General features: G+C 40.2%; 1 protein-coding gene across 1 annotated transcript in view; it reads right to left on the reverse strand.

Moving 5' to 3' along the window:
• The window catches only part of LOC133959415 (contactin-3-like), a 63,566-nt gene extending 39,427 nt beyond the window's left edge, over positions 1 to 24,139 (reverse strand). The window contains exons 1-3 of the mRNA XM_062394594.1: positions 24,094 to 24,139; positions 23,787 to 23,919; positions 13,176 to 13,351 (exon numbers count right to left, since the gene is read on the reverse strand). Of these exons, the coding sequence (XP_062250578.1) occupies positions 13,176 to 13,351; positions 23,787 to 23,919; positions 24,094 to 24,139 (355 nt within the window). The remainder of the gene's footprint in view (positions 1 to 13,175; positions 13,352 to 23,786; positions 23,920 to 24,093) is intronic.
• Between the last annotated feature and the right edge of the window lie 2,339 nt (positions 24,140 to 26,478).

Raw genomic sequence — 26,478 nt, forward strand, 5'->3', positions numbered from 1 at the left:
AAATCTCTTTTTAACCCACAAGCACAGTCAGACTAATAGCTATTTAAGACTCTTAAGCTCTATTAAGGAAGCGTTACCTGATACTTTTCTTAAGATTAATGGCAGATATGGGACAAATGGATGAGTCCACTAAGTGTCCATAAGCCATATGGAGAGGTGTGTGTCACCTTTAAAACACATAAATACATAAACCATGATGGAATTGCCTGGAATTCATTTAAATCAAAATGTTTTCATAGGGTGTTGCATTTCGAGAAAGACCATACATATTTCGACCTTGCCTCAAGTGACCTCTGCTCGGGCAGGATGGCGGCATGACCGGCCATGTCAGTGCGAGTGCGAGCCCCCAGGAGCTGATGGTACGTGGCAGTATTTGTGCTCCAGTTGCTGCCCACCTGCTGCGGCAGAAACAGAGACCCCGCGCCGCAGTGGGTTTCACGGAGGATTGGTTGTGTTTGTGTGACAGCGTAGGACTCCAACCTCTATTGAGATAAACTGAGAGATGGCAGGAGAGAGACACTGCCTATGCTGGGAGAGTTGTTTGGTGATGTGGTGTCCTCCGCACCAACTTGACAAAGTTTTATAAAGTTTATCCGTCAGTCAGCCACAAGAACTGTGAAGTGAATATAAAACATCTTATTTCTAGCAATAACCTGGACAAATATTTGTGTACGATGAGCAAGATCGACTTTATTACATTTTATTGACATCTGTAAAAGATGTGTTTGCCTGATAAGCGTCGACTGCTTTTCTTTTATTTTCTGACCTGTTTAAAGATCTGTCCACTTTCATCTCTGTGTCTGAAACCTGAATCCTGACAGCACTGAGAATATGAAAGCATTCTTCTCGGTTGTTTTCTTTCCAGTGTGAAGCAGATCTACTCAGCTTTTCACACCACATTTCCCCAGGTGGGGTCAGCTCCACGGTTTGAGAAGCATTTGAGATTCCTAACCTGAGGAGACTGAAATATAACTGGGCTGTAGCATTGAGCAGTGGTGAAAAGTAACAGGTAAAAAAATACTGCACTAAACTACACTTGATATAATCAATTATGCACATAATCAGACAGATTTTTTTTAAAATAGGATGAAATATTTTTTTCTAGGTATTTAGTAAAAATGTAAGAAAGAAATTGCCCCATCTCTCAAGATTAAAGAAAGTGAACATAAAATCGTAGATCAGCCTACTGTCCATATTACTCAACAAGATTTAGTGGGTTCTTCCGTGACACATTCTACATCTCTTCAGTTTTTCGTTTGTGTATAATCTTGCTCGTAAACAAACAAATACACACAAGTGAAAACCATAATTAACCCAATTATTGTGACCAACTTTAATAGAGAGTTGAGTTAACTGTGTTTGATACAGATTATGTTTTATGCACGTTTTTACTTCAACCCCACCAAATTTCAAAGGTCAATGAATTATATTTAATTTTTTGTATTTGTCAACTGGGCATTTTCAACTTTTCCATACAAAATCGATCATTATTTGATTACAGCAGGTCCGTTTATGTATTTTTTTTGTGAAAAAAGAAAAAATTTCAAGCGTACAATTGTATTGAGTAGCTTTAGCACCTTCTCAGCCTTCCGCCCCCCTTCTCCCCTGGTCTCTGTTTTACCTACAGATTTAACGGTAAAACAATTGAAGAATGCTCAGGATTATTATTGACGCAAAGTGCAATGTGTTGTAAATACTACCAGAAGACACCCCTTTCTGGAGTTGGGCTAACTCAGCAGGGAGCATACAACTCTGCTGCTGTTTCTGTACTTAAAAGTATAAAGCATGTCATATTGGCAACTTCCCTGTTTTTTGTTAATTTAAAACGTCTCTTGGAGATTCGTATCAATTCGGTGGATGTGGGCCTCGCCCTCAGGGAGTCTTGATGAGACTTGGCTAGTGACAACAGCAGTGATGAGAGAAAGTGCTTGAGAAAAGTTTTGAAAGAGAGTGTCAATCAAAATATAAAATGATCAGACGCATTCTGTAATAATTCAGGCAAACGGCCTCTACCGATGTTTAAACAGAAATAAATTGGGTTTTAACAAAGCAAAGTTGTAAAAAACGATGCAGGCCAGACTCTAACCAACGCAAATCAGCGCAGTCGCATCATGAACTTTGATTCCAGTGCACTAGTAGATCTGTTTCTTACGTCTCCACATCGTCAAGTGGTACAAGAAAAAACTCCTCATAAAACTCAAACCTGCTCATTTGATATATGTTCCTGTTTGACTGAGTTCCTCATTGGAAAAACAACACAGAACACGCTGTCTATACACCCCGGAATAATTGAGCATCTGAGTGCGGTCCATAGACGAGATGACAAATTTGCTGTCTAAACTAATTTTTACTCTGCAAATCACTGTCCCTCCCAATTATATCTTGTGGGCTGTGAAATCCTGGCTCGACAAGGCAGGGTGGTGACCAAGTCGTTTAAAGTGCTTAGAGCCGAGAGACAGAGCAAAGGCGTCTGAAGATGTGGATTTAAGTTCATTTCTCGTAGCTTTATGATGTGTGGGGAATTCAATCTGCTCCCTGCGCTTAAATTACTGTAGGTGATTTATTTTTTACAGCTTGTCATATTTTACAAATTGCCACTTTTCAGTGTCTTTTAAAGGAAGGCTGGCTGTCGGGTTATCTCTTAACTGTCAGTCGTAGGTGATTAATGTTACAGCGATGCTAATTGACTTCCCTGTTGTCGGTGGGATTTATCTCTGACTGGCAAGACATCAGAGATCCCTGATGAAGGCTCTTAGCAGAAATATCTACTCTGCTTTTTCTTCAGATTTTCTTTTGGTTTAAGGATTTATTTTGGTTAGTCCCTCAACCACTATTGGAGGTACACAAAAAACAACAAAAAGGGAAATAGTGTTTTCAAAATCTTGAATTGATGGAAAAAAACATTATTTTGAGACTTGTTGAAATAATGGCGATAGAAGCTTTTTTTCTTTTTGTATAGCCCGGCCACTTACTTTCATCTGAAGGCACGATAGAAGGTTAGATAAAAGCACCCAAGCCTGCCCAAAATACGAGCCTAGAACAAAGTGGACACGAGCGAGAGACATCTGAGGTAGTGAATTTATTCCCAAAAAGTCTTTTTGACACTATTTTGGGCTGAGATCAAAGCTGTTGTGATTTGTGAAGTGGTGATGTCTACTCCACTAAAACCACTGATTGCCCATGTCCACATCCACAGACATGGCCTCGCTCGTGCTGAAAGCATGCTGCAATAGTGGCACACCATATCGCTCCCCATCTATCTACACTGAACATCCCCCCAAAAAAGAGCAAAAGAAGCATTGTTGTGAAAAGGGCACAAGGAGAGCAGAGAAAAGCATCATTTACAATATGGTGCGGCCGATGCCTTCAGATGCAGTGGGGTCTTGGAGGCCACCAAAGGCATGCTTTTCAGAGTTCAAAAGAAACCGCACACAGTTTGCCTGCAAGGGACATTTCAAACCACATATCTATTCAAGCAGTCACACAAAGGAACAGCACCACACACAACGGCTTTAAAAGAGTGCTTTTTAAAAAGTAAAACATGCTAATGTTTTCTGTATTGAATTACACATAATCTTCAGAGTAATTTTCAAAAGGGGAAGCAGCTAACAATGATTAATGGCCTCAGAACGCGTGAACGCGATGTTCCATCTAGACACATTAGCGTCGCACATTACAAAACCTGGGCTGGTGTTACACGGTGAAATGATCTAGATGAGGCTGATGATCACATCCCAGTCGTACGCGCTCGTCTAAAACCAGCATTACTTCATCATACATCCACCAGTCTGTCCGACCATCAGCGTGAAATTCATCACAAGCTGAGACTCCTCAAGGATTCTCCTTGTCTTCAAGTGGAGGACAAGGACAGTAAATTATATGGAAATGTTTTCTTACAATGAAAGCATTTTGTGTGGTTTGAAGTACACTGAATTGAATTTCAATTATTTTCAATGAAGCTCAGTTCAGGTATATTTTATAACTTTAAATAATTGACTGATGCAGCTGACCCATGCTTGTATACATTTGTATATACTTTCATCTATATTATATGGAAGGAAATTCAATAACAATTTTGAAAATGAAGACTTATAACATTCACATCACTCTCTCTGTGCGCATTCAACGTTTTAACAATATTTAATGAATAAAATATTGTTAAAACCTTGAATCAAACAATTTGTTAAGTATCTTTGACCCCAACCCTCAAGAATAAAAAGTGGACCAAATGTTAGAAAACTTCTCAAAAGGAATGAACACAAACCACAGACTGGAAAGTTAAGTTCACACTCCTTGACAATTTCAAAAACTTTACCTCATTACTTAATAATGGAATGATTTGTTGCAGGACTTCTATTAGAGTGAATTAGAGCCGGTGCACCTAATAAAGCAGCAACTGAGTGAAAATTATTGCTTCTCTTTCTCTACATGCACCAAGCAGCAGGAGTTAATGAGGTGTAAATAGCAGTATTCACTATTCAGCTGAAATCCATTTAATACACGTCATTCCTTCCCCGAGGGGCCGTTGGAGACCAGCTGGTTTTGACAACAAAGAGTTCAGTTACACACATAAAAACAATGGGGAAATATTAAATATGTTCATGTGAAGATAACGAAATGAAGCAAGTGTGCAGAGTTTGGCCCAGAAATAACCCTGGTGACATCACCAGGGTTATTTCCTCAGTAATAACCTGTCCTCCAGGGTCCCACAAGATTATTTACATGCTGCTTTCAAGGTGGTCAGTGTGGATGGTTGGTCAACATCGTGCAGGACTTAGTCCTCAAACACAGGCTGCACATCTGTATCCTAACAAAAAACATTGAGTTCAAGTTGGTTTTGGATTGTGGCTTTGGTTCAGTGTGAAAAATGTAAATTCATTGTTGGTTGTTCCTATTGATCACTTTGTCAGTAGTGAGGTAAGACACAGCTTTAACTCACCTTGAGTGCCTAAACGTGATCATAAAAACAGACATGCTTTATTGGTTTGAGCTGCTATATTGTGGATAATTAGAAGTAAGAAATGTTCGTATACCATATTTGTCCTCCACATACTGAGAAGAGGACTTTGATTAGTGGCCAATTACAAATACAGATTCAAACCCAGTGCATGTTCTTTCAGCTTTATGATACTAAAGCTGTGATGATTGATGTAATTGTAATATGGCCTGGCTCAGGTGAAACCCTTTAATGAATGCCACAGAACTTATTTATTGTCTACGTAGTTGGACAAGGAGAACTCTGACATTTTACTTATGGGACTTTCCGGGGTGAAACTCTGTCGGACGCTACACTGCCACAAATCACAAAATACAGAGCTTTTCAATGGCAGTAAACCACAACTGCTTTTTAGGAGCAGCTGTGAAAAAGTGATTCCCGGTGAAAGAAAATTGCAGTTTATCCGGGTGAAACTAATATACATTAAAGATGTGGTATCTGATCTGTAGATAAGCATACGTTAAATTCAAAATGTTCTGCACTATGTGAGGAATTTCCGATACTAGTATCTGTATCAGAACATCTCTATAAAAATATACAGTCTATATAAACATATTCATGACTTGACTCTGAATACAATCCTTAACTTTACCAAGTTAAGTCAATGAGTAATATATTGGAAGAGGAGCTGAACCCTGAACATCATTCCCTCTAACAACAAACTGTAATCACATCTTGTCTTTTAGGGATGAACATAAAATCAGTGAATAGATTAAAGAGTTCAAATACTTAAATAAACAAGGTATAAAGGTATACAATAGAGTTTAAACTGCTTAAACTGGCATCACAGATGATGCTGACACTTTTTTAAAAGCTGTTTTTTAAAATCTGTGTAATCTCTGTTCTCCCATTTCCCCTAGTCTCAGACACAGCCACCATTTATCTTTCGGCCTGGATGGTTCTCAGAGAGCGGAAAACAGTAAATCCTGGGAACGTTATGCCACCTTATAGCAGGTTCTCAAGAGTGATAGCTTGATAGTGTACCGCAGATAAAAAATAGAAGCCAGACTACACCCATTAGCTATTTACACCTCATTAACTAAGTCAATATACTCACTCCACATTATCACAACAGATTCTGGAGTCTGGAGGATTATTTGCATTTAAATTAGGTGTTCATGTGCCCCCTCAAGGCTTTTAGGCCTACTCTGGTGACATCAGGAATTCTCACCATGATATGCTTGGCAAGACATTAGCTTGTCTAACACTGATTTGACACCGCATCAGCCGCTAAACTCCCACACAATACAGGAAGTGTTTGAAGGCTCTTTTTCAAAATCTTTTTTTTCTACTTGGACCTTCTTGACATCTCTGGTCGTGCAGTGGCGTCATGTAAACTTCAATGCTGAAAAAGCTCTGCATCGCATTCAAAGCAAAGCCCTGATCTGTGCCACCCATATATGAGGCCCACGCAGTGATTCCCATATTGAATGTTAGGCCTTTGCATCAGTATGAATTATGGGTGTACATCTTTTACATAATCACTGATACAGAATCAATAGACATACTAATCAAGGGCAGCAAGTATTGAGTGGGAGCGGCCACTGCCCATCAGTTATCCTTGCCTCAGGAGGTAGACAGCCACCACCCCTGAGAGGAGTAGCATCATCCATCAAAAGTTTGTGACACTGAGAGGGATGCTGAAGCATTTGGAGTACTGCCAATCTCAAAGAATAACCTTGAGGGCATTGTGGAGTATGTTCACTAATGATGTTCGCCCCAAAGACAGAATTTTGCAGAAGAACTTTGTCTTATTGTCCTATGTGTCTGCTCTCAACTGCAGAATATATAATGGGTACAAGTTCAGGATACAGAGCACAGACACAACTTCACCCTTACTGTGCTGTGAAAATTCAATGTGACTTCAGCCACACCAATAATGGGTTTTGGAAAGATTACTCACTAGGAACGAAATGAAGACACCAGCAATGTGGATTTAATTAAAGAAAAGGGAGAAATCCTTCACACCTATCACTGAATGACTCAATTAGAATGCACAGCATGTTCAATGGGCTAGAACCTGGAAACTCCTGCTCCCACTGACTCACTATCAGGATTTCTTAATCAGATGTTGCCTAGTTCCTTCGTGATGAGTCAAAACAATTACAAAGATCACTGACTTGTTTGGTACATTTGAAAAATGTCTTTGGGTTTGCATGCTCCAAGATTTGGCGCAATACTTCAAAGACAAATACTATGTTCTCACGACTCGACCTTTCCATGTACATGCAATAAATTATTGACCAAAACTGTTGAAAGATTCCAATTAGTGAAGTAGCTCTGCAGTTATTACTGATGCAGACACACGACGAGGGGGGGCTGCTTTGACACTTTGAATGTCACTGGTTTAAGGTTGTTTGAGGTGTTCAAGTGCTACTCAAACCACACTGAATCTGTCTCCTTGTAGTTAGTAGGGCTACAATGTACAATGTTTTCTGAGCACTGAATAGCTTGTAAGAAGACCTTGAGTGGTTTTGTCAAAATGTAGTGTTTGCAATCCACTACACTTATTTATAGTGTAATACATAAAAAAAAGGCTGTGCAGGGTTGAAGCTGGAATTTGTAGTTTCGGGACACTCAAGGACATAATTCCACAACAAGATGAACACTGTGTACACATCTGACTCATTAGAGTGTTGTATTCACAGGGCTGTCGTACTAGAGTCGAAAGGTTCTGCTAAAATGGAGCTACAGGTTTCTGTTTCTGGTCACCTGAAGAATGTAACCCACTGTAACTGCTTTGTTCTCCAACAACCCCTCAAAATACACCCATGCTCAACATACATGTAAGGCTAGTCCAGTCCAATACCTTGGGCTTATCAGAGCTTTTTCACTCGAAAATAACTGCGTGCTTAACTGGAAATGACTCAGATGAGAGCGACGAGACTGAATCGAAAGAGTTAACCGAAACAATAAGCTTGGGTATTAAAAGAGCAACAATGCAAAACAAAACAATGGTAATATAAAAGAAACAATTGTATAAAACAGTAATAAAAGATGAGAACAAAAAAGCAGAATTGAAGGAAACTGTGAAGTGGGTACAACTCCTGCGGTTTTGTCATTACGGGAGAACCTCATGCGCATTTCATTTCATCATGTGTTCATCATCCTCTGGTACAGACACTTATCTAATTGATTTAAACTAATTCACCTCTTTGCTAGCTCAAATATCAGCTTACAAACAATCTCCATCATCCGCTGCTTCCAAATGCTCACAGTACTACTTAGTTGACAAGTTTTCATAGAGTAGCAACGCTCTAATGTCACCTGAATTGTATTAATTTCAACAGGGAAATTAATCCTATAGAAATTCAGTAATTATTAAAATTAAGAAATATGCTTTTAAGGCTTCAAATCTCCCATAAGCCTGCCTGACACCCACCTACATTCTGTACCACCCATGAGGGGTCCTGACCTGTAGAAACAGGCTCGGACTCCTCTCGTCTTTGTTTGGTTCCTGACACAATAAGGGTTGTGTATTTGTGGTACTATGGAGCTTTTTCACAGTATACCTCAACTGTACTGTATTCTCTAATGTATTCAGCTCCATATATGTTGAACCGATGCAGTATCTATCTTATTTAGTCTCCTATGACTATGTAACACCAGTGGCCCGCACTCTCTATATGGACAATATATGTTTTGTTCTGTTTGCCCCAGGGGAGAGATTGTGTAGGTGTGTGCTGTGCAGGACTGACCAAAAGAGACAGTGCTCATGTTAACATACTCAGCCAGATCGTACAGAAGCAAATATGCCACTGTACTTCTGAGACTGTGCATTTTACAGCAACACTGTAGACTACTAACATGATCAAGTATAAGACAAATAAGTAATGTTTGTCATATTTTGTAACTATAAACCTTTGCCACTTCCTTTATCAGGCTTTGGCTAAACAGACAATATTTGTCAGCAAGATCGATCATGGTCTTTTTTTTGTCTTTTTATGTAAGACATACATTTTGTGGGATAAAAAAAAAAAAAAAACACTTGTCCTGTCCTTCAATAACAAACAAAAACATAATTTTCTTGTTCTGTTTTTACATCAAAAACACACAACTCTCTGAGGATTAGATGCAAATCACAAGAAATTCCCCCAATAAAGCAGAACGAACACATATTTTAACAATCTCATCCCTCCATGCTTCAAACAAATACACCCTCAGATGCTCTCTCCCTGCATCATGTCCCACTGGATCTAAAAGGAAAAACATAAATTACAGGGAATCTCAGGACAGTACAAAATTAGATCTTAGATTGGAGATTATCTAAAAATCTCGACTTTTGAACTTTCAGGTGTAGCGGACATGCGTTTTTATAGCTGCAGATGATTACTCCCATTCTGGCTCTTTGACAGCTGTTATTACCACTGGGCTTATTAGAGGTATGAATAGGCTCAAAGTCTGTCAAGTATTAAAATATCAGCCGAATGATGTATAAAACTAATTACCACCAAAAGGTCACAACCTTTACCGGAGAGAAATGTGATAGGTGCTGAAACACCACTTGCACATGAAGTGTGCATGGAGTGTATTTGGCGGAAAGTCTGAGTTTAAGGAGACAAGTATCTCAACCCCCCCCCCCCCCCCCCCCCCCATCCCCCCTCCGTGATGGATAGAAAGAGCAGAAGCACTTTATTTTCTTTAAATTTCTATGAAGAATTGCACGACACTTTCCAGTAACACCAGATGACCTTTAAATTATTCGCTTGAACCTTTGCCGTTCAATCATGATGTGGAGTTAATTAAGCTACAACAAGAGTAATAAAGAAGATAGATGACACCCGGTCATACATGCACTTCCCCACTCCGACAACTGAAGGCTGGTAAGGTCAGAGCCTAACAATTGATTGAACCGTCATCTTATCAATGTGGAAATCCACCAGCAGAATCTGATTGTGGATTGACTCGCCACTGGTCCGGGGGAGTCAAACAAATGGCCTGAGAAATATTGGTGGCCTCGTCTCCAAACGCTAAACCTCGGAATCTAATCTGAGCAACCGATCACTCAGTAGCTGTTAATGTCATCATTTATGCCCGTCCGATAGTGGCTCTCACAGACAGCACTTATTGACTTCCTCCTGCTGTAGGAATATGAAGCTCAGAGGCTGTCAGTTAGACTCATCCGTCAAAGCATCCATGATCATAATGGTTGGAAATCACTTAAAAAAGAATCATTAAAAGCATTAATCTACAGAACTGATGTTGCTGACATTGCACTTTGAAAGGTTCGATCTGGTTATAACCAATACCTAAATATCACTGAGAAACTGTATATATAAATCAGGTAAGTAGACGCTGAAGTGCAGAGGTGGAAGGCACAATTTTAAAGCACTATTGGCTACATTCGATTGTATGGTGTGTTACATTTAATGTACATCAATGGTTGCAAGTTCCATTGCAGAGTAGGGCGCCAACTAACAATTATTTTGATGATCGATTAATCTGTCGATTACTCTTTTAATAAATCGCTTATTATTGGATAAAAAGACAAATACTACATTTGAACCTTTCCAGGAGATTATTCATGAAGCAACTTCGTTTACTTGTACAATGCTTTACTTATATTCATTATAGACATCTGCAACTTAATTATGATGATAGTTCTTGATTCAGATATCTACAATTTGATAAGTTTAAATTCATCTCAATTTAATCCTAACCCTTAAGTTTGAACCTGAATGGTGTTGAAGATGTCACAAACTTGAATTCTGAAAAGTCTATATCTTACATGAAAAAATATTAATAGTCAAAGCAAGTTTGAAGACAACGGAAGCGTATTGCATTCACTGGAAAATATATCTTCGAAATTCCGAGATATGATCTCATGAAAGACAAATAAATAGCAAAGGCTCTGTTTTTCTGAGACAATTGAAATCTAGTATTTTGATTTACATTTTGCATGGAAGTTTTGCATAGAGCCCTTTTTCAGCGTGCTACATGTACCTGTTGCACTCTTAGACAGTCTTTGATTTTGACCAACAAAAGCACTGTGAACAAATCAGAAAATTACATTTTGGTTTCATTGCTTATAGCCCTTTCTCTTTTCATTGATCATATAGGCCTCTCTCTCTCCTCTTGAGTCAGGGGAAGCAACAATTGTTAAAAGTGTGTGAACACTTTACGTTTTAAACCTCAAAGAAAACTTGTACAAAGCTGGTTTCACATGCAAACAGCAACAGCAACACAACATTACTGTGATGTGAACATAAGGTTGTAAGCGACCCTTCAGTAAACTGAGAGAAGAAGAAGAAGAAGAAGAAGAAGAAGAAGAAGAAGAAGAAGAAGAAGAAGAAGAAGAAGAACAAGAAGAACAAGAACAAGAAGAAGAAGAACAAGAAGAAGAAGAAGAATGGCTCCAACAGTTTTCTTTTCAGGTTCATACCAAAGTGATGGTGTGCTGCTGTTCAAAGTGAAGTCAGCTTGACAAGTTTGCAGCTAACGATCCAAGAATTTCTTTAATAAAGGTGTTCGAACACTTGCGACGACTTGTCTCTGCTGCATCCTTAGCTGTGTTTTTGTCTGCCATTTACGGCGTTGTCACATGACCAAATCAAGGCTCAGGATTGGCTGATTTTATGCCCCTACCCCGAAAGATGCTGCCACAGTGTGTGTCGTGCATTGTAAGAAACCTGACTAATCGACTAAATTAGTAACCAACTATATTTACAATCAATTACAATCGATAAGTCCTTTTGCAGAGACACATAAACATACATTAGCTGATTACAAGTGTTGGTCCAATAACCAGAAGGTTGGTGGACCAACCCCCGTTTCCTCCGTCTCTGACAGCTGTGCCAAAAGTGTGTGCGTGACATATTTGAGAAAGTGCTGCGCATAGATGCACTGTATGAATGTGTGTGTTAATGGTGAGAGGTAAAAGTGGACTGCAAAACACTTTGAGTAGTCATCAAAACTAGGAAAGTGCTATATAGTGTAGGGACAGACCATTTTCCATACTAGATTAAACTACCTAGAAGTGTAGAAAGTAATTACAACAAGCTCCATTTGGAGGGACTCTAGGCTAATACCATAATATAACACTAAAAGATTATGATCAAATCAGAAATGAATAATTTTCAATCTAAATGCTTTGTACACTTTGCTTTGAATACTTTTCGACCGCTGCTTAACGCATTGCTGCACTGTTTTCAATCTGTTGGGGGAAGCAACAAAAAACTATAATCATCTTATGAAGTTGATTTGGCAAACATGTTCGCAAATAAATATTAACTGACCCTGCCCTTCAGTCAGTCATATTTGTGTCCAATGTATGTTAGTCAATCTAATATTTTCTCCTTTTTAAGCTCCAGTTCGGATCTCCCCTAAGTCCTGAGGGAGATATCTGCCTCTGAACTGACTAAAAGCTACTCTAGTTATACCAGCTAACTCCTGACCCTGTCTGTGTGAAGTCTGCTGGTGTTTATCTGGAAATGAGTTGAGGTAAATGAGTTCAGACCAAAAAACCTAAACAATGAGCCGAGGTACAATGCTCCTTTGATGGTGAACTTGTTATCCAACTGTTGATCATTTACTAATGCAGCAACATTGACAGTCATCTGGAGTCATTTTCTCTCCTTCAGCTCTGTTTTCCATCTCTACCAGTTCCTGAGGGATCTACCTGGCGCTCTGGCTGCTAAATGCTCCACTGTGTTCACCAGCTAGTTGCTAATTCTGTGCCTGTTGTTTGGTGCTGAGCCAGTTGTTCTTCAATAGCTTTTTTCCTTGCTGTGGCTGAAAAACGACCCTGTGACAGCAGTGAGAGTGACCCAAAGACTTGTTGGCTGGACAGCTGGACAATGGGCTGGAATACAATAAACAGCGCCATGAAGCCGAAGGCCAACCGATTCAGTTGGATGTTTTCTGTAGCTTTTTTTCAGCTCTGATGTGGTGTAACTATAAAAAAGTACTGAACATTGTAGCTTCAAGTAAAATAATAAATCTCTTACTACTGGCTCAGTAACAGAGTTCTATTATTTACCATAAGAGTTTCATTTTAATTGGATTTTTGTCGGATATATTTGATCTGCAGCGATGGCTCAGATTCAAATCTAGTCACCACACACTGAGACTTAATAATTCCCCCAAAAAAGCAGACGCCGCGTTGTCATCCTGGAGAATAACTGGAAACCACCAATATGTTCCTACAGAGAGAAGATGGAAAAAATGTAAAAATACTCACATGCAAAGGTTAGACTGGCCTCTCGGCTCACGATGGTCCCAAAGGAGTTGGAGGCGAGGCATTGATACGTTCCAGCGTCCTGGTCCTTGTTGAGACGGTTGATTCTGAGGTTGCCTCCAGAGAGGCTGTAGTGAGATCCAGATTTGTGACTGATTTCTGTGCCGTTCAGTTTCCACCTGAAGAAGAAAAACATGATAAAAATAAATAAGTGGAGAATCCCTCAGATGTAAATATACAAATTAAACATTGTTCCGTGTAGCCTGGGACAGCTGAAGTGTTCCAAAGAAGAAGAAGAAGAAGAAGAAGGCGACTTGTGCGTTTGACTTTTTTTTTAACAGGAAAGAAAGAGAATATGGAGAGGGCCCTGAAATCATGCCCTCCAGCTTAGTGTTAATTTAAGCAATGGCTAAACCTCAAAGGTGCCAAGGACTTGACTCTCGGAGAATAGATAGCATTGCAGGCCATCCATCTTGGTCAAACCACATAAACACACTGCTTAATCATGATGGTGCAACAATTAAAACAAATGCCTGCAACTATGCCTTCACACTTGTGCATTCCAGCCACATGATTATCGCTGGTATTAGGGGTGATCAGCGAAGGGTATAATTCACTTAAAATGGCAACCGACTCTCCAATCTTTCCACACAGATGCACATTATTAGGAGGAAACAGAGGTGGGAGGAAATCAGAAAAATGCTTTCAAGCCATAACTTATTTATAGCGAGTGCAGACAAGTTTTATGTTGTTTGTTATCAAGGATGTACAACCATAAAAGCAATAAAAGGTATCGCACAGATAAACAAGCACAAAAGTAGCATTTTATGCCGTATTTGAAAATGGACAATGCATATTTGATTAGGGCCCGAGGTGATTCTGCGGTTGATTATTTCTTTATTGAGAAGTTGTGAGCCTCATTGTGCTTTGATTTTTTTTTTTTTTTTTTTTTTTATATATTAACTCAATAATTTCAGCCTGAGCCGGAGCAAACAGGGCATTGTTTCAGTTGGAAAGGAAAAGACTCTTTGATGTGAAAAAAGGGGGCTTTGCTAAAGCCCTTTGGTACAGTAGACAGAAGTTGTGCAAAGCTGTTTTGTGCCCCGCTATCTTAACTCCCCCTTGCCGTGCCAATTTGGTGCCTTTGAGGCATAAGAAGACCCTTTTTGAATAAAGCAGTGACATTGCTGTTGTGATATCACTTTCGTATTTTCTTGCTATATTATATCTTTTATAGTATAATGCAATATACAACAGACTCAATGGCTCATTTCGTTGCAGAACATCCATGTTCGATGCCGTGACCAGTGTTTTTGCTGCCGGATAATCGCAATATACACACGTAGGAGCTGATTACATGAAAAACAATGTCAGACTGTGTTGCTTGCCCGCCTACCCACAGACCGAAGTGTCTCACCAGCAGCAGGGTATTTGTGGGTTGGATGCTGCAGCACTCACAACCTGCCTCTACAGACTTTTTTTTCTTTTAATAGACAAAATGTGGAGCACAATGGTCTTTCATGGCCTTTCTCCAGTTCAGTCATAAGTAAGTGCACACTCTCTGGAGCCTTATATTGCTACACACAATAGAGAAGAGCCTGAGGGGGGGTGAAGGGGGGTGGTGGTGGCTGTCGTCTCACAGGGCTACAGCAGCGAATCTTTTGCAGCTGAAACAAAATAGAAATCAAAATTTTCAAAAGTGCTTTATGGCCAAGGAGCATCTTGGTCTTGAATGGAAAAAGGCAGAGTGGGCCAGAGAGCAGTAGAGAGGGGGGGGGGGGGGGGAATGCTCCAAACCTCACTTCCCGTCTAAGAAAGCGTCTTTTTCCTTTCTAAAAGAGGATCCCATCAATAATAAACGCAGCCTTTTCACAGTCGTAATTGCCCCGCCATACTCTGAAAACCCCAAATTCAAAATGGTCTAATCAGGTGGCAGCATAATAACATTGTTTGTACAAAGGTTTTCTGAGGCAGTTGTTGATTCGCTGCTTTATCTGAGCCGTACCCTGGAAAGTTAATTGAGCCCGCACATTTTTTTGATGTATTGAGTGGGTAATCACGTCCCGCACAGAAAAGGAAGAAGAAATACCCCAGCAGGAAGGAAGATATTCAGAATCCCTGAAGGTGCCACATTGTTTGTGTGTGTGGGGTTGTTAAACATAGTGGTACTTTAAGATAATTACCCACCCAGCGCTGCAATTTCTCTTTGGTGACAAATTGAATTCGCTCAGACAACTCTTGGTGCTTTAAGCCAATTAGATAACAACTTTAAAGCAGCTAAGTGACAGATATTAAAATGTCTGTAAACCGCTCTCACAGCAGATAAATTGAAACTGGTTCGGGAACAGAGACAGAACGAGGTTTGGATTCCAAAAATCATCCATATTCGTGCATTTGACTAACAAATTCCATCAAACACATGAAAACGAGATTATTTAATAATTATATTTACAGTGATTTATGCTGGCAAGCAGGCTAGAACAGAAGTTCCATTTGTTAGGCACATGCTTTATGCAATCATGTAACAACAGGCCGCGTACACAGTGGCATAATACCACACCATCTGGTTTATGAGGCTGTGATTGTAAGCGGCCTGTTCCTTTTCTTAGGCCCGGTGCTTTAATGTGTTAATAAAAATAGTACTTTGGGTTTTACATGTTTGCCCCCGCCCTGGCTAGCTACAGTTAAAGCTCTGGGTTCAGTTAAGTTTAACACTATTCGTGTTCTGTTTCCTTTTGAACCGTTAGTCCCATGAGCTAAGAGACTCAATTTGTGTTGGCAGTTTCATACGGCTGAATATCAGTGGTTGAGACAGTCAAAGTAATTATTTAAGTTGGTGAAACAAATCGCTTTTTTCAGTGGAAGAATAGTTGTTTCCGCTGAATGGACAACCAACACACTAAGGCAGGGGTGGGCAAACTTTTTGACTCGCGGGCCATAACGGGTTCTAAAATTTGACAGGACTAGGACCAGATGGATGGAGTGTTTTTCTGAACTTATATAAATGACATGGAAATTATTACATGAAAGGATTTGGCCTTTAACAAGTAGCAAAGCATTATTTGCAAGGCAATTTAACAAAAACTCGCCTTCGGAGAATGGCTTGCAAGCCTTTGATATTTCGACTGCACCAAAAAACCTGCCTTGGTAGTTGACCAAGGCAGGTAGTCTTGAATCGCAGTTTGTCGATGAAAAAAATGTTGCTTAGTCTGTAAATTAACAGCCAACCTCTGAGCCGTAGCCACCCATTCTTGCGTTGACTGCTTGCTAGCGTTAGCATGCTTCATAGCCAGTGATGCCGGTAACGCGTTACTTAGTAGCGCGTTACTCTATTCTGACCACTTTTTTCAGTAACGAGTAATTTAACTCTAATAAAGTGAGTGTTGGCTTAACCGTTGTCATTTTTATGTTTAGGCGGCGGGGGTGTTGTCGGCAGCTGCTGAATGTGACTAATAAAGTAACTTGTAATCTAACTTAGTTACTTTTAAAGTCAAGTAACTTTTAATCTAATTTTTCAAAGTAACTATGGCAACACTGTTCGTAGCAAAGTGACTGCTGATGTTGTACTCCTTGAAAACTGAGACAGTTTCTCGGCATATCAGGCGTACAGCCTTCGATTGGACTTCAGTGAAAAAGTATTTTGTTGTCCACTCCGTGGTAAACACTCGGCCCTCATTGTCCACTTTTCGTTTCCTTGATCCGCTCATTTTACAGAAGGGCTCACAGGGCAAAGCGAAAAAGTGAAGGAAGATCATGTTCCCTTTTTGAGCCCTATATACCACACTTCCTGTCAAATTTAATCTAGCTGACGCTTTTATCCAAAGCGACTTACAATAAGTGCATTCAACACCGAGGGTACAAACCCAGAACAGCAAGAAGCAAGAAAGTATAATTTCTTCAAAAATAAAGCAAAACTACAAAGTGCTATAAGTAAGTGCCATCAAGTGCTACTAAATTGTTAGTTTAAAAAATGTATATATATTATTATTATTATTATTATTATTATTATTATTCAATTTTTTATATTTGGACAAGTTCGGCAGGTCGGATTAAGAAGCCCAACGGGCCTTACTTTGCCCATGTCTGCACTAAGGGATTGTTTCTGCACGTCCACACGGAACCTGTGGAGTTCTTCAACTAAGGGGGAACCAGTGGTGTTTCCAAAGTCTGTGGAAACACCACTGGCTGTCCTCGGCAAGTTTAGCCTCTTTTTAGACAATGTTGCCAGACTGCATTGAGCAAAACAACCCAATATCTAACTAGACTTCAGAAGATTGACATAGATTCGGCTCATCTTCCTTCCTCTTATCATATCATAAATTCTTTGGCTGTTATATTTGCCATCTGTATGACAGCACAACGAGGGAGAGAGATGATAGAGAGACAGAGATGGAGAAAGAGCAGGATGAACAGAGGGAAAGAGAGCAGGAACCAGGTGAGGAAGTGAACAGGTAGTCGAGTCCAGATAAATCCATGTTAGTCTTGGTTTTGCCCACAGTCTTTACAGTGATCTCTTTGTATATTGTTATCAAATGTGGTTTCTGCCCGACTCCTTACATGTATTTACAGCATAGATATTGTGTTTGTTTTATTTATGACCAGATTACCAGTATATACTTTATTTCTATACTATGTCTATGTGTTATTGCCAGTGCAAAGAGGGAGAGAGGGGGATGGAGAGGGAGAGTAGAGAGAGAAGGATGGAGAGGAGATGAACCAGGTAAGAAAGTGGACAGGTAGTCAAGACCACACCAGCCATGTAAGCTACTGTTGCCCCTTTCCTTAGTTAACAACATATGCTATTTGTTTCTTTTCAAAATTCAAGGAGAAAGAGAAGAACATGGAGAGTCTCTGACAGATGAGAGCGAGAAGGCAGACGAGAGAGACAAAGAGACAGAAAGAGAGCTGGATACCAGCCACCAAGCTGCAGCAGAGAAGGCTCAAGATTACTTATTTGATTTAGGGGATAAGGACACAGCCCAAAAGAGTTACAGCTGTCCAAGTACCCACACATCAGGTTGGTACCCAAAGCAAAGACTTCCAACAAAAACAGTGTTTATTTGTTTGTGCTGTTTTGTTAGCTTTGAGATTTGTAGTGCTTAATTCTACCATGACATGTCTTGTATGATATGAAACAAGGTTAAAGTGGCATGCACATAACATAACAGCCATCTAAAGATAGTCAGCCTATTATTTCCCCCAGCCTGTTTTGTTAAAGCGCACTGTATACATGTGACATTCTCATAGGGGCTGAGCACCCCAACACGTGTGATCCTAGAATTGTCCCTGTCCGAAAGTCTTTCTTTTAGAGGTGTAGAAACTCAACCAGTCCCCCTCTGTTCAAGTAAACCATGACACCACATCTCGACACAGAGCCTAAGTACAGAATGTGTAAAAATGTAGCCTTCATGCTGAATCTTTATCTGTTTCCAATGAAAGCTAGACACATAGGTGTTAGCCTTTAAAGAGAGATTTCAGTTCTAATAACATTCTTTGAGGCCCATACTGAATTATTGAACACATATCACACTAAAGTCTTGTTAGAGGTTTTGGCTGCAACTGCTTCTCTTTGACTCGATGTCACATTGTATCGATGATGATGATGCAGGTTTTTCAGGTTTGGGTCAGTCAGTGCGAAGGGGAGCTGAATCTTTGTGAGAGTCGGTTTGAAAAGAGATGCTCTGAGCAGCTGGTCACCCTGAACAGAGATTTCGGTGCATGTCTCCTCAGGATGGGGAATCCCTTTAGAGAGCTCTAGCAGAGGGAGGTTGTTGTTCTTCTCTTTGAGCTTGCTGTTGCTTTGCAGCATGATTATTTCATGTTAAGGTTTGTCAAGCACAACAGCTGGTTCAACGTTATACAACTTAATCAACACTTTAAGTCCCTTTGTATTCATTTTTCATAACCTGAAACCTCTCGCCGAATGCCTGAATGAGTTTTGCAAACTCACCAGCATATACGAGGTCATAGGAGGCTTTTGTTCTTGCAGAATAAGAAAGTGCAGTGTTTGCACACAATGCTCAGTCTTACTTTGTCCGGAGCAAGCAGCTCTGCAGCGGCAACAAGACACTTACACTTTGCAAATTCTCTTTGTGAATGAAGTTTCCGCTTCTTAGCTTTAAGCTTGCTCGCCATAAAACTTGCCTGCGTAACATTGTCTCAGTCTGAATGTGACCCCAACAAGCAGAGGATTTCGGCTCATTGTTAAAAAAGTCACCCAAAATCTATGTGGGTTCCGATTTTACTGACAGTAAACTACTATTCTACTGTGTCATGTTCATTTATCACATGGGATTGCTGGAATGTTTGGGGATTGATGAGTTTTTTTCCCCCTTCATCCATCCGTCTATCAACTGTACAGTTTATCATCTAGTTGGTTACGGGGGGAGCGGAGAATGTCCCAGCTGACATTGAGCGAGAGGTGTCGTACACCTTGGACAGGTTACTTGTGTATTACAGGGTCGTCATACAGAGAAAAACAACCATTCACTCCAACGTTCAAACCTACAGTCAATTCAGTCCTCATTCAACCTAATCCTCACATGTCTCTTTAGACTGCCAAAAGACGCTTGACAAAACCCATGAGGACACAGGGAGAACATCTAAACTCCATCAGAAGCTGCTTTTAGACTTGCAATGAACTCTACAGTCCCTCAGTATTTTCTCCGGATTAGGAACATGTGTGAACGCAAATGTCCAAGTGAGTTGCTCTGCAGTTTCCACTGACTTTCACCACCTTGCCTCCTGGTATAATGTCTGTAGAAATCAAGGAGAAGTCGATGTGTGAACACAACAGGGGATCCCCTGCTGGATTCACCGCAAGCGAGTGGGGGGTTGATGACATTTCTAACGAGTGACGGACACCAAAAAAAAAGCGAAAGGAAAAAAATATCTCCTGTTGAAAAATGGTGAAAGACACGTAGAAGTCACCGACGGAGATGTCACAAGACGTTGTGGTGATAAAACCTGATACCGGTGTTTTCAGGAAGATCACGTGATCTAGTCAATACGTCACTGCCTGCCTCTGTCTGCTGCACCTGGCTGCTCCACCTCTCACCTCAGTAATGCAGAGGATCTGATGCTGTTGTGAACGTGTCTGTGCAGAACACCTCCTGTTTGGTTGTGCATGTGTGAGAGGAAAAATCTGAGTAAACTCCATAGCCAATCTCCAGATTTTACCAGCAGGTAATATCTAAAAGGACTAGAGAGACCTGGGCTAAAACCGGGATTGCAACAGGAACCTTTTTGCGATTCATTTTTTTGTATTTACAAATCTTCTTGGGGGCTGTATCCGATTGTCTCAAGCCGTTTTTGAACCAGAGGCCAGAGTTTGCTTTCAATCAGAATACAACACATAGGTAACAGTCTCAAAGTGTTTTAAATCGTCACCCAGGTGTATTTGTGTTTCAGTTTGTTGAGTACTTTTGAAGAGCATTCTCTGCTGGCTGACGATCCACCGTATGTGTCTGCCTCTAATTGGATAAGTGATCCAGCTTCAACCATGGGCTGTGGCTTCGAGTTGTACTTTTCACATTTGTCACCTTATTTTTAACGGGCACTCATGAGAGCAGCCTCAGTCTTTTCATGGGACTCTTGCAGGAACACAAATAAGCAGATTTGCCAAAATGTGGAACTATTCCTCTGACACTGTTGTGCAGAATTAGACTGCTTATTGGTTTGGGGATGTTGTGTGTCAAAACACCCTAAAGACAAAAAGTTTGCTGATGCTCGTTGGTTTATACAGCTCCAGTATAAAAGTAAAAAAAAGTCCATATTTATTATAGGATTTTTAACAAGCCACTTCAGTGCCCGGAATTGATCTTTTCATGCAACCTCCCAATTTCCCACTTGTTAAAATGTAAAGAAATCCCCCATGTTTTCCCTTATCTGGGTTCAGTGCAGACAATATCTCTGCTGGTGACATTTGATGTAAACACTGCAGTTCAAGCTGTCACAGTTCACCGCTTTGCGATGGGCAATTAGTAAACTTTTAAACGTGACTTAGCCGACGCCACAGTTCTCCCGAAGGCGTCGGCTGCTCTGACAGGACCGCGCAGCGACCTTGACAGGAAACAGCAATTGAGGTCATCCTCTAAACTGGCCCAATCCCAAGTATTAAATGTACCAATCCTTTCAAATCTTACTCCAGCAATTTCAGTCTGCAAACATGATTGATTTTAACTTTAACCTAACAGAAATGCCACCACACAACACCACACCCTTTCAATAGACTAATGGTCCATGAGAGAGAGGAGGAAGTAAAAAAAAAAAGGAAAAAGGAGAAACAACTGCTCTTTGAACTCTGCGGGGGGAAATAAAAAGAAAGATGCTGGAGTAAGGTGCATGCAGAGCTTAGCATGCATTCCCAGACTGCACACAGACAAGACACGATTCCAGTAGGGACTTGTAGAGAAAATCCACCAGGAAACAGAATTCATGTAATAGATTCCTATGATCCTGATCAGCTCAGGCTTGACTTGTGAGGATGAACAAGTCTTTTCTAAAGCTAGAGACAACGGAGCCAAGACTCTTGTTAATGCATAAGGAGACAAATCCTGGGGCGGTTACATCCGGGCTGAATGGAAGAGTGAATCTGAGGACGCCATTGAAATACCCAGGGCTACAGAATATAGACATGGTCTCCGCTTTGTAACTGTTAGGACAACAATGAATTGGGACCTCCCATTTGGAACTAAAAGCCCTAAATACATCTGAGACAAAAACAGTCTTTCTCTATCTCGCTTAATTCATATTATTATTATTATTATTATTAATATCTGAGTGTCAGGGAGGCAGCTTCAGGCCCTGTCAGATTAGAAACTTGCTGGATTCTACATTTAGAACAGAAGTGTCATGCAGAGTGTGTGGATTAAAGCGTCAGATCAGAGGAGCTATATGTGATCTCTGTTATGGTTCATCGTGTCGGCTCGCAACGGAACAACGAGAAAGCTGCAAATCCATAATACTGTATTACCTTGTATTTTGATTGTGCTATCAAGAATCACACCAATGAAACATTCCTCAAGATTGTGAAGCTTGTAGACAACACTTTACTTATTTTAAGTCCTCTTAAAGAATACTGGTTTTCATAAAATAGCAGGGAGATTTTCATACTTGCTTCTCAAACAGAGAATCTGTGTGGCATGTTCATGTGTATCCCAGAGAGGGAATATCTTGAAATACAAGGACAATAGATATAGTCAGGGTTCCAGTAATGAAATATCCATGTAGATTGGATATTTCATGCCCAATATTGTCAGAAATATTAATGATTTAGAGCAAAATATAAAAAAAATCATGGATTGTGTCACTCCTGTGTTATTTCTGTTTGTAATTAATAATTCCTCAGCTTGGTGTCACTGTTATGTTATGGGAGTCAATGATTGACATCTGGATTAAACCGGATCTGCTTTTTAAACTTACATTTGTTGACAGTTTGATGAATATGAATCACAAAGTCAATCTGCATTAGCTGCTGGCCGTTCCTGTTTGCAAGTTGATGTACTGACAACAATCAACTGAATTACCTGTGATACTAATGAAAATGTTAAATGATGGTGACCCAAGATCTACTACACAATTAAATTATTTTATATCAAAATAGTTTTTTGATTTGTCACTCAATACATTCCACTTCAGCTCAGAACTCCAAGTCCTTACTTTCCAAAAAAGATGCACAGCTTCAGAAACCGATTTAAAGAAATTACGAGAGATCTAAGAAAACCCTAAGATACCTGGGCAGTGTAGAATCGTATAAATGTTTAACTCAACTTTAACTCAACTTTAACTTTAACTTAGTCCCCAACCTTAATTTGTAGGGGACTAATTTCTGCTGTGGATTAATACACATTCAGTGCTCTCCTACCATTTGTCAGGAGTGGGTATATTTGTGACAGCTTCTAAATAAACTACAGTGCCCATGTTCATTTACTCTGGTGAAACTGTTTGGCTCACTTCAGTATTTTTACTGAACACTGGTTCTTCATGGCAAAGATCAAATATTGAATGGGAATATACCTCCACCAAAGAGGAAATGTTTTATCTGCTATTACTTAAAAATGCATTGATTTCAAACATTTGGAGGAAGGGTGCGGCCAAATGAAGAGCCCATTACACTGTGAAGCAGATCCAGATAATTGAATGGATCCAAGATATTATTTCACTTTCCTTAGCATAGATAGTGACGATGTACAATAGAATAATTACAATATATATTTATTGAGGGATTTGTGTTGATTTCAGCAGTGTGTGTGTGGAAAGCTCCCATTAGAAGGACTGAAGACAACTTTGAACATGTCACTCACATGTTATCGGTTGTTAGGTGCAGATAAATGTGACTTTGTAATGTCACTTATTGAGTCATTACAAAGTTCACCACAGGATTTCTGGGTAGTGCAGAGTTTTCACCATTGGCATTCAGAGCTGTCAAAAAGCGACACTGTTGAAGAAAAGAGGAGGCATTTGCAAGTGATAGGGTTGTTTGAGTCTGAAGGATGTTGACATCGTCAGCTGTATTAGAGCAAGCAGAATCAGTGGGGTGGAGAAATGTAGAGAGGGAGGGAGAGGGGGGGGAGAGGTTGGGGAACAGATGCAGCGCTGCAGTCGCCCGCTCACCGGTACATGGGAGGTGGGCTTCCCTGGGCTTCGCAGCTGAACACCACCTCCCTGCTCCGCTCCAGCGTTTCCACAGGATACACGATGCTGCCGGGCTGCTTGGAGAAGACGGGACTCTGCAGGACACTGGTCTCTGTAGGATGACAGGCAAAGAGGACACAGCTGAGCACAAAGCCAAGACAAAGAGCACGTTTGCGAAACAGCCAATTATTCCCCGGCAGAGATTGGGCGAGGCTGTTTCCAAGAGCAAAACCACAAGCAGACACAACATATCAATTTAAACGGCCTGTCATGACGCCACGAGCACCGAGGTTGCCAACTGATTTAAAGCGAGACGTGTCTTCACCACCCATTTAGGCGGTAATTGGATATAGAGCATGATTTGTGTTGAACAACTGTCTGGGCAAATGCTTTCATTTACTTCTGTCAAGCTGCTTTTATTTGGCGTTTATATATTTATTTATCTGCCCAGCCATGGTGGGATTATGTGTCCAGGCAGAGGTGTAATCAGTTGGTTTCATGTGGTTAGAGCTGTTTGTTGTAAATGACACATCACAGGTCTCAGTTACTCCATTAAAGCAGCCAATAACACGGTGTGCTCGTCGTGCATGGTACGAGGGAAGCTTGTGAGACAAGGAACAAGCAACAGCTTTTCACTGCTCAATTCTTTTCTTATTCTGTTAAGATAAAAAAACTGAGAAAGTCAATGTTACATGAATTCCCTTTTCATGTGAAGGAGCCCAGTGTTTTGTGCCGACAGTTGTATCCCATTGGATTTTTCTGTATCAAATGTGGTATCTAACCAGAAACTATGTTTGTACTGTTCACCTCAGCCTATCAGTCAGGTTTAAGGGAATATTGTCACAACCTTCCCTTTACTGAACATTTGGATTATTCCAGGAGACATGTGTCAAGCAGCTTATGTTGTCACCTGTTTGTTGCTTTTGTTTGAGAGCAAAATTATGCAAAAAATACTGGATGGATTGGCAAGAAACTTCAGATTCATTTTTTTAAATATATTTTCTCTGTTTTACCACGGAATAAAAGGATCTTGATTAGAAAATCTGCCATATTTAGGGGACTGATTTCTATGAATTTGTCAAATGAATTTAGTGCAGCTTCATTCCATTTAAGGGCCTTTTGGGCCTTAGCAATGGCGTGCACTCTACTGAGTGACATTCTACGTTGAGTGACGTTCTAGGTTGCTAGGTCAGAACAATGACTTTTTGTATTAAGGCCAAAAATGATGAAACTCCCTTGAGGCGTTATTGGGATATCGTCATCATGAGCGAGGGACATATGGACAAACCCTGAAAAATAGAATCACTTTAGCCACAACTGTCATCAGTACAAAGGCATTAACATGAAAAAGAAGACAAACAGAACAAGAAGAACCAGAAGAGGACATATTAGAATTTCCTTCAGATTGAACAGCTGTACTGATCGTACAGTAGTAGGAGTTTCAGGGGGAAAAAACATCATCATTGTCACAATACATCAAAGCTACAGATAAAATGCAGACTCAAACAATGACGCTTGTGTCACAACATACAGGCAAAAATATGTCATCTAACAATATCAAATTACAGTGTGGGAGATTACAAGTTTATAGAGTTTGTTAAGTGTGAGGTAGAATCTGGTGCTGTATGTGAGGTGTCATCAGGGGAGGTAAAGTGACAGTATGTTTGAATATTAGAAATCTGATCTGTCCTGTCTTGTGGTTCAGCAGGACAGATATTGTTGAAGTCTAGATTATCAAAATGATATCTATATAACAATATTAAATTAGTGACGGTGGTGTATGTTTCAACAGTGAAATGAGGGGATCAGATATTGTACAGATTGATGTTAATTAAATGACCCAGTCAAAATTTCGCAACCAATACAAATCCAGGTATAATGTTTACCACTGAAATCATTGCTGCCTCTTTGTGGATGTGGTCACTTTCCTTCGTACAGTGTTCCATGGAGGAGTAGTGCAGCTTGCAACTCAACTCATTAAGGAAACCACCTACCAATCCATGCTCTACCAACTTTCAAGGCAGCGACGCGAGTGCCTGCCTTAGGACCAACAAGAGCTGCATCACACAGCAGAACCACAAACACAGGAGCCACCAACCAACAAAACAACTTCACTGGACTTCGAACAGCATATCAACTTGTTTTCCCCCTTTCCATGGACGGTTAGCACAACTGGGCTTAATAATTATACTAGGCTAAGCAAAGACAGTTTATTCGATTCCATGCAATGTTTATAAGTTTGATTTGTGTTGCTGTGATATTTGGCACCAGGACACACGCATATCTCAGCACCCATCTCTCTGACCCCCGCTACATATTGTAAACATTCCAAAGTTATCAATGTTGTCCGTTATCTTTGAAGTGACCAGCGGCCATTTGGAAGCACACTCACTCACACAGACACACACAAGCATACTTACATACACATCTTTATGTAGTAAGTACACCATTATTAATTTGTTTTTTTATCCTTTTTTATCTTCATAATAAATATTTTTCTTTGATTAATGTTGCATATGTGATTTTGCCAAGCTATACACTGTCAAGAGCTCTATATCCGTCAACTTAGCTAACTATCTTTATGGTAATTTTGGATATAGCTCAAAAATATTCAATATTTTACTTTGATAACCTTATTTATTGAATGCCGAAAGGCACACAATTTTTTTGG

The sequence above is a fragment of the Platichthys flesus genome, chromosome 2 (genome assembly GCF_949316205.1).
Source record: "Platichthys flesus chromosome 2, fPlaFle2.1, whole genome shotgun sequence".
In the NCBI taxonomy this organism is placed as follows: domain Eukaryota; kingdom Metazoa; phylum Chordata; class Actinopteri; order Pleuronectiformes; family Pleuronectidae; genus Platichthys; species Platichthys flesus.